We start from the raw sequence: 13,244 nt of genomic DNA, 5'->3' as shown, positions 1-13,244 counted from the left end.
CAGATGTGTAATTTTTTTGAATCTTTAAATTTATTTAGTAATTGTCAGTATGGGTGCCGCTCTGGCAGATTTACTATTCAGGCCATAGATATTATGATACAACAGTTAATATTAACTCTTGAAAATGATAAGTTTGCTCAAGTAATCCTATGTGATAAAAGTAAAGCTTTTGACACTGTACGCCATCATATACTACTTGCTAAATTACAATGGTAAAAACCTCAGTGTTTTTAAATCATATTTGACCACAGTAGTAGATATAAGGAGTACAATCTCACAGATTTTAGATGTTAAGTCAGGTGTTCTTCAGGGTTCGGTGTTGGGACTGATACTCTTTTATTTTAATAATTGACCTTAGTTTAAACATTTTTATCTTTTTTACAATATATGTAGATGACACTTCTATTTTGAATGTACATAAAAAAATATAGGCCAACTGAAATCTTCGTCTGATCAGGCACTCAGTGAACTAACTTGTTGGTTTGAAGCAAATGATTTATTCCTGAATAAAGATAAGACTCAAAACTTAATAGTATCTTTGAAATCAGACATATCAGATTATAAAATTCCCGTTACTTTGTTAGGTATAAGTATTAGAATCTATACTTCTGTCATGGAAAAATCATATAGATATGTATAAAAAACTGTCTAAGGTTACTTATTTCATTGTAAATAAAAATAAAAAAAAACAGGTTGGTTTTAAGTATTTAATAATGGCCTAGTTCTCATTTTTTAAAGCATTGTGAGGTATGGCCTGATAGCATGGAAAAACGGTACAGACCTAGAGAAAATTTTAATTCAACAGAAAACGGTTGTTAGGACAATTATGAATGAAAAACCACTAGAGCACTGTCACTCACTTAATAACGGTTTTCATATCAGTTAAGAAAAATTACACAACACTGCCTAAATGGAGAAAATGGTGTATAGCTGTGAGACAAGACATAGAGATAAATGTAGAGTACACAGGTGAAACATGTACATAGGTTTAATATGTGCATGTGAAACATAAGCGAGTACATATGCAAACAAAGAGTTACCAAAATATAGACTATCAAAAGCAATGAGTTACCATAAGTATTTAGGCGTAAAGTTTTTTGGGGTAGAGGTTAAGGAAAAAATCGTAAAATGCTTTTATGGTATGATATTTTTATAATTCTTCTTTCGTTTTGTTCATCATAACGTAGGGAGTAGAAATATATCAAATAAATGGCCTGAGTGTAAAAACTTAATACCAAACAATATTTACAAAAATAAAAACATTTGTTTCTGTTATTTATACAATTTTGAGTTTTATGTAAAATACTATTATGTAAACAATTTTTCTGAAGTTTCTTTTCAACAAACAATTAAAAATTAATACAAACAAAACAAAAAATTATAGAATATCTCGAAACAAAACAAAAAGACACTATTACCCATGTCCTAAATGTAATGATCCATATTTCACACCATAATCACATCACTCAAACACACGATTGTAATGTGTAAATCACAATACCAAATACTAATTCACAATATAAAATTCATTACAGTAAATAAAACTGTGAAATATTACAACATATATCGCTTGCCGGCAAGTCGAAATATAAACAAAACAGCTGAACTAAGCAAGACAAATTACTTGCTTTATCGCTCACATACGTTATATGTAAACAACCTATGGACAACCGAAGTATGAAAATCAATCGTAAAACCGTTTGGAACACAAAATTGCTTCTAGCGGGTAACTTACATTATGTAAATATGGCAAATCATACGAGATGCGTAGAATTGCCAACAGATATTTCGCCCTTTTAGATTAAATTGCAGAGTTGCTCTAAGCGATGCTGTAGCACTAAAAAACATTAAGTAGTAAATTTAATGTCTGATCAAAAAATTGTAAATTTCCATCGTTCTTACCTTTATATATTGTGAATGAGGCAAAGTAGTTCTGCTTGCACGTGCTTAACCCTTCTGATGAAGCAGATTTTCCTTATTTAATATTAAAAAATGTCTTGGCTTAAAACTAGTTGGAGTCTGTCTATGGTTAATGGTACATGCATTACTACATTATGTTAGACCATAAAATTTGGAATTTGCTACCCAGAATTCACAGTTTCAGTTTTCACCACCTACATCCACTCAGCAATTCTCAAGTATTGGTATGGAAAATGAAGGGAATAAAGGGAAGTAACTATTTTTGTTTTTGGTGTATTTGAATAATAGTATTATTGTGTAGTGTCTAGGAAGTGTTCAAACGATGTATGTTAAGTTCTACTGGTCAGAATTATTCATTATTCCTCAGAACATTGTGTACATAGTGTCAGTCCACACAAATAAATCTTTAGTAAGCGTCGGGACAAATGTCTAACTGCTATTCAAAATCCACTTAGAAAAAAATAGCATTATTGATAACACACCACATGGATTTAGGAAATGTACACAAACTGTTCAGTGGCAGTTAGATTTAAAGGATCTGTTATAAATTCAACGGACAAAACTAAAGTTGTTACTGTAATTTTTATAAAGCTCTAAATGTGTTTGAAATTGATGATCACCAACTCTTACTTACATGGAATTATACTGGAGTCATAGTTATGTTATTAACTCCGATATAATTTCGTGGAGTCATAGGTTATGTTACTGTGTTGAATATATCACATATAAAAGAAAACTTGAACCACATTTAAATTTAGACTTGAGCAAAGCAAAACTGGAGTATATTCACTTTTAATATTTGAGAGGACACTGTTTTATACTCAACTAGTAAATTGTGTCCACTTACAGATTATACAAATCTAAATAAAAAGATCAATAACAAAAACCTTTAGAAAATTCATTCTGTTCTTAATGTGATCAAAAATATTCCTCGTACAAAAAAGATAAAAGATCATGTTAATACATTTCCAAGATTACTAAAGTATGGTTAGATTTAGTTTTATATTAAGACGAATTTTAGAATTTACATTAATATTGGAAGACAGTATTCAGTGTGCAACATTGTACGAAGTTAAACTGAGAACTGATTGATTGTTTTGCATCTAGCAAAACAATCAAGAATACTCGAAGTGTTAATAATACTTTATTATTCTGGGTTAATTTGTTCTGTAATGCACAAAAAATCTCAACATGATCAAAGACTTACCGAGTTCTGTGACTGGTCACTGAAGCAATTCATGCCTGTTGTTGATGATATTCGTGGGCCAAAGCAAGATCTTGGATCTGCAAAAGGATTGGAACCTGTTGATGATGCCACTTGCGGGCCAAAGGAAGATCTGGGATTTGTGAAGATATTGGAGCCTGTTGGTCCTATCACTTGTGGGCCAAAGCAAGATCTTTGATTTGCAAAGGGATTGGAACCTGTTGATGCTGCCACTTGTGGACCAAAGGAAGATTTGGGATTTGGATAGAAGATATTGGAGTCTGTTGGTCCTATCACTTGTGGGCCAAAGCAAGATCTTTGATTTGCAAAAGGATTGTAACCTGTTGATGCTGCCACTTGCGGACCAAAGGAAGATCTGGGATTTGAATAGAAGATATTGGAGCCTGTTGGTCCTATTACTTGTGGGCCAAAGCAAGATCTTTGACTTGCAAAAGGATTGTAACCTGTTGATTCTGCCACTTGCGGGCCAAAGCAAGATCTTGGATTTGCGAAGGCATTGGAGCCTGATGAAGCTGTCACTGATGGATCATAGTTTGCATCTGCAAAGAACATAATTACATTGATTTTAATCTGTAATTAAAAACTAAAACTAGCGAAGTATAACATATTTTTTTCAATTTTAACATTCTGTCAATCAAGATTTACTAGATTAATACAATAAATTTAATTTCAAAATAATTAAATTAATAAATAAAGAAAATATAGGTTTTGATGACTTTGTCTAAATGTTCAGAAGTTTTACAAAAATCAGCACGATCTCGAAAAGGGCCTTGAGACAATGTCCTGATTAATAACACACTTTGTAATAATAATTATACATTAGATATTAAAATAAATATTTGAAAAATCAATGCATAAAAATTAAATTAGCTAAAGCCTTCCTAAGATACAATGTTATCCGAGTGGTTATGCAACCAATTAGTATTGTTCTCACATCTAAAATGCAGTTTTGAAACCACGATAATTTATACAGCCTAAAAATGTACTTATTATAACAAATAAATAAACAAAAAGACCAACTTTTAACTACAGTAGAGTTTAGGTTACAGTATAGAGTTTCTAGCTTAAAAACCTCGTGCAAAAAGTCAACTGAACCTGCAAGATTAAGCAAATAGACAACAAATCATTTGTGACAAATCATTCATTCAGCACAGTTTTGATAAACGTATTCAATATAATCTGCCCTGTCATCAAGCCTAAAGGGGAAAGTTAATTAAACAGAACAATTAATACAGATAGGAAGATAGTTGTATTGAATGGTAAACACAAACTGACAAGACAAAAAGACAATGACAAAGAAGGACAATCATGATTTCAGCGCTAACACCTTATATACTGAGGGCGTCTACTACGATCAACATGTTTGATTATTTTCATGATCTGAGAGAATGTTTCTACTTTTTATGGGCTGAGTTTTAGCAAAGCATATCACTCGTGGGGCTGGAAAATTTAATTTCTATCTGTCTATCTATCTGTCCGCACAATATCTCGAAAACAACATCACTTATATATGAGAAACAATGAGCTATACATTTGAAATTTTGCATGCAACCTCAGTGAAACCTGTTACACGACATATGGTGTAACGTCCTTCTACCTTGTAATATGAAATAACAAGTGGGTTACAGTCATACACAGTACTTAATATGTGATATATTACTATTGGGTTGTCAACTTAGACTGATATGGTCATCCCCTTGAAAATTTTTTTAATAAAATTATCGTTACAATAACTGAATGGATAATATGCCGAGCTCGCTCATCCACTGCCCGGCGCGCCATTTTCGCATGACGAGCATGCTTGTCACCCGCAGTGAATGTGTTAAACATGCCATGACATGATATACCATATATTATATTAACCCTTTGGAAACCAGTCTATATTACAAAAAGTAAACCAGAAATACTGGGCTATTTTTATGGGATTTGCAGAATTTTGGGGAAATGGATATATTTTAGGAATCACAAATCAAATCCTTTACCTGTTTTTTGATTATTTGTTTTTATTGTATATTATAAAATGGGCTAGCAGAATATATGCCATTTACATGCAAACACATACTAGTATGCATTTTTAATACTTAGAATAAGTATTGTAAATTTGAAATTTAAGAAAAAAATAGTTTCAAACCACTCTTGACCAGCGATAAAAAAATTTTGAGGCATAAAACCATTTGTATTCTAACAGTGAATATGTCTATATACAACTACAAAAAGTACGACAAAAAAGAAAATTCTCAGTTAGGAATATTATATAAATTTTGTACAAAATCCTATGTACTGGGTTTTCCAGCAATGGTGGATAAAATTGGGTTCATAAGAAGTACACCAAATGTTTTCCAGATAGGCCTACTCTAGTTCAGTACACTGACTCATTGTTCTTCACATAAATCAAAGGAAACACAGCGTAAATAATGCTATTTATAATGTAAACACATCTTAGCAATTGTCTTAGCAATCTGAGTACTTTGGTATTATCAAGGCCACTATTTTTGGATGAGTTTTCCTTATCAGGGACCAAAATAAACTTCATTATATGTTACTAGTAATTTCTTTGTTTCATAATAAATCGAAAAATACCTGATACTTCCTGTTGCCAAATCGCCTCCAAATAGGCCTAGACGCACGCACGTATCACCGATCACTTTCGAATAATTAATTGTTGTTCTTTTAGTTTTTGTTTTCACTGATTGTCGTGTGCTTGATTAATTTATAATGTCGTCATGTTGGTATGCCGTTATTGGTGGCAACTAGTGGCGATGCATTCAACTCAATTCTCGCCCACATTGCTTTCTTTTGGGAGGTACAATACAATAACTGTTCATCATAATGACTTGTAAATTTCTGTTCTTTTTAATACTGTAATTTATTTTGGTCCTGGATAAGGAAAAATTGTCCAAAAATAGTAGCCTCCAGATAATACTAAAGTATCATTGTCTGTTTGTTTAGTTCCCAGGAGCAGCGACTGGCACGTAGTCTGATCATTAAGGAAGCAGACTGGCGACATTGCATGACATACAGAGAATAAACATTCGTAAAATCAAATATACTATTTACAAAATTATTATTTTTTGTTACTTTGATTATCTATTTAGACTTTTTTTGTGAAAATTTGATTGAAATGTGTCACTGAATAAATGAAAAACATTTATTACAAAACTTCTGATATACCGGAGGTTGGTCTCCAAAGGGTTAACTTTATTTAATTTTATATTCATGTTCAAAATAAAAAATATTTCTTTGTGAATGTTTTGTATTTGATTTCAAAATGTGTGCAAAAAATATGAGCACTTTTAAATTATCTAATTTTTTTTTACATGCATGCAAAACTTTTAACATCTTGTTTTTAATTTTGTAGGAGATAAAGGGCACTGTGTGGATTTTCAAGCATTGTCTTAAAAGTACAATAGTTTAGTTTTAAAAAATGTGTGCAACAATCATAAAGTTTTTTTTATATTTTTATATAGCATAGACGAAACTAAGTTTCATGTAATTTCAAAGCACTGGTGTGGTTAGGAAAAATAGATAAAGGAAGTTATCTGACATTTCAAACTGAGGGTAGAGGCTAGTACTGTACTAAAACGTTTAGTTTCTGTCGTTACAACACATAAAAATTGCAATTGTCTGTAATACCATTATTTCCTTTCAAATCATCCACTCCCAATAATGAACATTACACTACAAACAGATTTTAATCATTTGAGCAACAAATATATCTCAGAATTTAAATCAGAATTGGGTTGCCTACGTATTTATCCAACAATTCAATTCAACCTAACAATTACAAAATGTTCAGTGGGTTCATTATGACTACACTTACAAGCGAGGTGAACTGTCCCACCAAGTTAATATCCCAATAGTTTAAAATCCTGCTTAACACAAGATCCCAAGATCTCTTCATCAAACGTACCACTTACAACGTCCCTAGCTTAATTTAGTTGGCAATGCTGTTACCCCTTATGTTGACTTCTTCCGGAACCACAGCAGCACAAGCTTAAAGCATAAACTTAAGACCATCCATCAGGATCTCAGCAGGAACTAACTTTTTCTGTAGAATTATTAAGTATTCTAACCTATAACTGATAACTGAGTCTCACCATCTCGCTTTGGATATTGAAATGGTACGCTCTGGTCTCAGTGAATGGAACAATGCAGTGTACAAACCCAATTTAAACAAACGCAACAAACAAGTTATATTTGAAACTCACAGCTCTGACAGTATTATGTATAAATAATCATGTGGGAACTGTCAAAGATTTGGATTTTTTTGTGCCGATCTCAGAATTTCATTGTCGTTATTCTTGTTATAATTTATGTTTCAATGTTGTCCTTGTTATTATTTGTTGATAATATCGTCCTTGTATTATTGTTGTTAATTTTTATCTGTATTATTATAAGTTGCTACCATTAATTTAATAGCCCTTTACTATTGCATGATTATCTCATTTTTTTCTCAACAAATCCTTTTTTTGTAATTTTTAAATAAAGAAGGATTTTCCTTGTAAAATGGTGTTTTACTGTGTGTAAATAAAAATAAAAAACAGGAGTACGCCACACCACACGTTGTATGACAGGCTTTGCTGAGCCTAGCTGCAAAATTTCAAATCAATAGCTACATATGTTACTATGTCTCATATTAAAATGACGTATAATAGTTACTCTGTTTAAATATTGATTTATTCTGAAATTTTCTCACTGCCATCACGGTTATCCATAAGACCAATGTAAAAATGTTCACTAACGCTAATCCAATCCTAAAGAATGTCATGCACCATCGTCGATGTTACGAATAGAGAAATGAAGCTTCATACAAATTTTATGTCTAAGTAATTTTGTCTTTTAAGACATCATGCGGACAGAAAGAAATTAAATTTTTCCAGGCTCTTGATTGATAGGCTACGCTAACACTCAGCCAATAAACTATAATAAATACGTTTCAAAAATCAACCAAGAAATAAGTAATGAAAAAATTTTATAGCATAGCAAAGTTTACAGTATTAAAAGAACCACTTACTTCTTCCAATAAATTGATGTGACTTTAAACCATCTCTGGCGATATAATCTTCGTAACGCAACTCTTCCAGTGACTTGTTCTTGTACTGTTCCATAGCTGTGATGCACATGTAACGCTGATTAGTATCTTTGAAGTTTGAAAATTCATTGCAACATGTAGTCTGGTATGGCGCAGATTTGGTTCCGCATGTAGGATACTGCCACCCTGCTACCAATGAAAAATTATTCACAGCTATTAGGTTTTCTTTAGACATCACAAATCTCTACACTACACATTAATTATAGGGGCATTGAAAAAATTGCATGCTATGAAAAAAATATCAATACCAATGCAATTCCACCAATTTCAACAATAATAATCCTTAGCGCTTCAATGCGGAGATTTTCATGAACCGCGTACTGTCAGCCACAGGAATTATTCAGCCTTCTGTCACTGACATCGTAAGTTATGAAATAATTATTTGAAAATAACCTATTTCCATATTCTGCATGTCAATGTAAAAATTTACTTTGAGTATACAGTGTCATGCAGCCATTGGGATAATTCATAGAATTATTCCCAGATTATTGTCACTGTCAAAATGTACATGTCTCCTACTTTTAGTAGCATACAATTTGTTTTTTTTTTTTTCACTGCAGAAAAGTGTATGGTATATGAAAATTTATTAGTTTGTATGAACTACGTGAACACTATGGCTGTTTTACAATGGAGGTATGACAAAAATAATACATCATACAATAAAAGATGAAATAAATAACACTATAACAAAATATAAATAAATAAATGAACTACACAAATACATAACTTTTGCTTGTGTAAATTACTTGTTAAACAATTCCTCCTAAAATTATATTACTTAACAGCACTATGCTCATTAATACAGTTTTAATCACTTCTAAATCTGTTATTTGTCCTTATTTATTTTGATGAATTTGGTAAAACACTATAGGCCTACAATAACACTCTATAGGCTTGTAATAACACTATAGGTCTACAATAACATTCTACAGGCTTGCAATTTCAGAATGATGTAACTTAAAATCTAAAATTGTACTTCTTAATTGTAGTAGCATAACCTATATGTATGTAACTATCATATTTTTTACTTTATTGTCAAAAAAGTCAGTTAGATTGGGCAATAGCTATTTTTTCCAATACTTGCATAAAATACGACCCAGTACTTCATATGATTTTTGGAAATGACCGTGCCACTCAAAGACTCATATTTTATTTATTTTGAATATGCTGTTAGATTATTTTAGGCAATTGTTATTAACACTTTTACCGTATCACCGGTCTGAGACCGGAGGGGAATTTCATGTTTCTGAAATAGGCACTACTGGTGTTCGGTTGCCCCCTCCACGCTCAGTAGCTGTCAACCGGTCTCTCTCCTGAGCCGTTTTTGATTGGTTTTAGTTTGTCTAGGACGTTGGACCTTGAATCAGTCCAGTTATTTTGTGAGCGCTACGGTCTACTGTACCGGACAATACAGTTACTGTAACTATTCTACCGGTCTGCCATACCGGGTGATACGGTTAAAGTGTGAATAGTTATTACGTGTTTGTATATATTAGTTTTTATGTTTTATTATAACTTGTTATAATCATGAGTGACTCGGAAATTTTAAGAGTAAACGATGGAAGATTAGACGAGCGACTTTTACAACTCCTACATAACGTTGAAGGGGATGATAGTGACGATGAACCTGTTGACGATTCGGATGAAGATCCAAACTATGTAGTGTCTGATAACGAACTAAATCAAAGTGAAAGTGATGATAGTTTTGCTGTTGATGAACCCCAACTGAACGATGAAGATGACATCCACTATAGTGTCAAAAATTATTTGGTTTAGGAATCTGAAGATGACTTTTTTTGGGGGAAAGATGGTAGCGTATGGTGCAGAAAGGAGCCACCCAAGCAGCGCAGAACACCTCAACATAACATTTTGAGGGGACCATTACCCGGGCCTGCTGCAAGAGAAAGAGCCTTAGGTAACAATCCACTCATTACAAGATTTGAATTCATAAAACGTCTGACCTTAAAACTTATAAAGCCTCACATGACAAGATGCCTAGAAATTAAAAATTTGCCAAGAGACATTAGACGCGTCATCACGGAGTACGTTGGAGAAACAGAAGCTGCAAATAATAATGAATGTGTTCCTAGTGACAAACTGGAAAAACGGAAGACATGTTCCAAGTGCCCAGCTGCTAAGGAAAGAAAAACCAATTACAAATGTATCAAATGCGGACAACCCATCTGTTTGGAGTGCAGTAGAAAGTTGTGCATTTCATGTGTTCAGAATATCTAAAATCTGTGGATACTTTTTTGTACGTACTTATGCCTTTTTTAAGTTTTAATTGCTTTGGAAAAATGTATGTGTATTTCTGATACTTGTAAATACAGCTTTATACTATACCAGTATTCTAGAATATTATTTTCCATCCTAAATTCCCCAAATTATTAAATTTTATACTTTTTTGCAATTATAAAAATTAAAAAAATATTAATTGTAGTTTTGTTATCAACAGGGAATAATTGTAAATATATTTTGTGTTTAAATCTGAACTAAAAAAAAAAAACAAGAATAGCCCAAAAACAGCAAAAAACCTCCCTCAGGTCTGTGAGACCGGATGGTACTGTAAGTGATTGTAATTTCATGATACGGTAAAAGTGTTAAATGATAAACTAATGTTTAGTTCATTTTTTAAATTGCTGTAATTTTCTGAATCTAACAAGCAGAAATGTATTAACTGTAACTATTGTTGGAAAGTATTTAATTGAGACATTTCATATTGATTGACTTTTCAGTATGTCACCACACCCGAGCAGCTTATGCTTATTTTCCAACTTCATTACAGTGTTACTATATATAAACCGTTCTCCATGATACTATACTTACATGAAGGTCTGCAACCAACAGTTGGTTTTGAAGGCCACTCACTTGGGGTCGAGGAAAATGCATTGAATTGGTTTTGATCGGTGTTGTAGGTGCCATCATTTTGGAAACCTATAGACAAAAAAACACATTTTTCTTTATATTTTTGGGAATTAGTAAATAATCTGATCTATATATGTCCAACTAACAATACATTCATATTTTATACACAATACATTGAGTACAATTGACAATATAAGCAAATTTTGGATGTTTAGCTACACAATACATTGTCACTAGAGAAATGTCAAAAAATTTCAAAAACAAAGATATGTCATGCTAATTTCTTAGTTCTGGCATGTAATGACTTTGCTGCTCTTTTAGAATAACAGTAAAAACTCTTATTCCCTAGTTTTCTATAAAATAGTAACTGAATTCATTCTCTTTACGTATACTTAAATGAATTTTGAATCCTTCACTTCATTCTTTATTTGTAACAGTTTGCAGATCAAGAGTCAACTTGCAATGTATATCAACATACATAGTTTTTTGTGAAATCTACAAAGGAAATTTTTCAAAAAAAAGGAATTGGTTGTCATAAAACACACTAATTTTGGCAGGGATCAAGATGGAGAAAGTAGCCAAAGGACTGAAAATGCCAAAAGAGAAATTTACATGTCTTTTTTAAATTCATGAAGCTCTTTTCTTATTGGAAACTATATATGAATTTAAAACAAACCATCCAATAATATAAGTTTTTTTTATTTTTGTTTTTGTTAAACTTCAAAAATAACAACCATTAAGACACATACACAATGGTTATGAGAATCAGCCGACGAGATGAGAGACCGAAAATAACGATTTAGACACCATTTTAGATCAAATGACCAACTAAGATTTTCCTATCATCAATATTGCTAAGATTGGACGTCCAGAAATACTCATGCTTTCTTTCTTTCTGCCACCCTTTCTGTTCTTTGTATCTAACTATGAATAATTTATGTTACATATCTATTCGTCGTGAATCAAACTTTTCTAAGAAGAAAATACTGGGACAGCACTTCTAACACTAGTCGTATAGCTAAAAACGATGGATTGATGATGGAAAGGTATGTAGCCTAATGTATTCATAGTCAAACATCAATCCAGGAGACATAATATGTATAAACTTGTTTGTGTCATAATGTGTTCAATATGGAAACTGGAGATGTAATTGAAACGCAATGTCTCAAACTGAGCTCAAAAGGAGTAATTAACAAGTGCCTTCTGTTTTTCAGAGGCATTACTAGGCTAAACAATCTATATTATCTTAAAGAGTTTGAGTTGGCTTCACAATGGGAGCTACACTGATATACCTTTCTTTGCTTGACGAAAGTATATAATGCTTTAGTATTTAAAAAACATTGTTTTAATGCTTTTCTATGTAGCTGACAAGATAATAAAATTTACCTTACATACACCAACCACAATACCAATATTATAAATGTGGAAAGTTTGTGAATATGTTCGGATGTTTGTTACTTAATCACACAGAGCCTAAATAAATTTGGATGAAATTTTGCACGTACATTACTCATATACAAGAATAGAACAATTTTAGTATTTTTAGTCCAAACTATCACCCACGAATACTCTTAAAATTCAAATATAAAAACTTTTTTATGTAAAGATAGGCAAAATAACTCATATAAAACTTATTAAGTGTAAAAATATTGATTTAATTCCTACAATGAACCAAGAAAAAAGGATGATATAGCAAGCAGAGATTGGAAGCAAGAGCCTTTGAAAATCAATACCATTAAACTAAAATTTGACGTGCAGTAAAAAGATTTAGCATCAATGTAGGTCTATTGGGGAGCAAGACACAGCCGGTAGTTAGAATTTTTCATTCTACCCCTTATACCCAAAATGGAATGCAAGCGCTGAAAGTGAACGCTTTTTGACTGTCATAGGATTCTCAGTCCAACATATATGCTTGTCTAAGAGGTATGTTCAAAAGATAACAGGAATTTTCACTTTTTGAACGAAATATTTATTTATTCATCTACATTAATGTTTTCACCTTCAAAATAGTTTCCATTAGATATTATGCACTTGTACCAGTGCTTCTTTCACTCCTCAAAACATTTCTCAAACTCGGATTAGCCATCAGCTCTTTCAGCGATACACTTTTAATGTCATCTATGATTGTATAACGACGGCCCT

The 13,244-nt window shown here is 32.0% G+C and overlaps 1 protein-coding gene across 4 annotated transcripts in view; it reads right to left on the bottom strand.

Moving 5' to 3' along the window:
- The window catches only part of LOC124367574, a 49,657-nt gene that overhangs the window by 6,002 nt on the left and 30,411 nt on the right, over positions 1–13,244 (bottom strand). For 2 of the 4 annotated variants that reach the window (XM_046824512.1, XM_046824510.1), the window contains 3 exons: positions 11,064–11,171; positions 8,160–8,366; positions 3,128–3,684 (listed from right to left, as the gene is read on the bottom strand). In XM_046824512.1, coding sequence (XP_046680468.1) covers positions 3,128–3,684; positions 8,160–8,366; positions 11,064–11,171 — 872 coding nt within the window. The remainder of the gene's footprint in view (positions 1–3,127; positions 3,685–8,159; positions 8,367–11,063; positions 11,172–13,244) is intronic. The other 2 variants (XM_046824513.1, XM_046824511.1) reach the window with 1 other exon arrangement.

This window comes from Homalodisca vitripennis, chromosome 8, assembly GCF_021130785.1.
Source record: "Homalodisca vitripennis isolate AUS2020 chromosome 8, UT_GWSS_2.1, whole genome shotgun sequence".
Classification (NCBI taxonomy): Eukaryota; Metazoa; Arthropoda; class Insecta; order Hemiptera; family Cicadellidae; genus Homalodisca; species Homalodisca vitripennis.
This window is presented reverse-complemented; position numbering and strand designations above follow the sequence as displayed.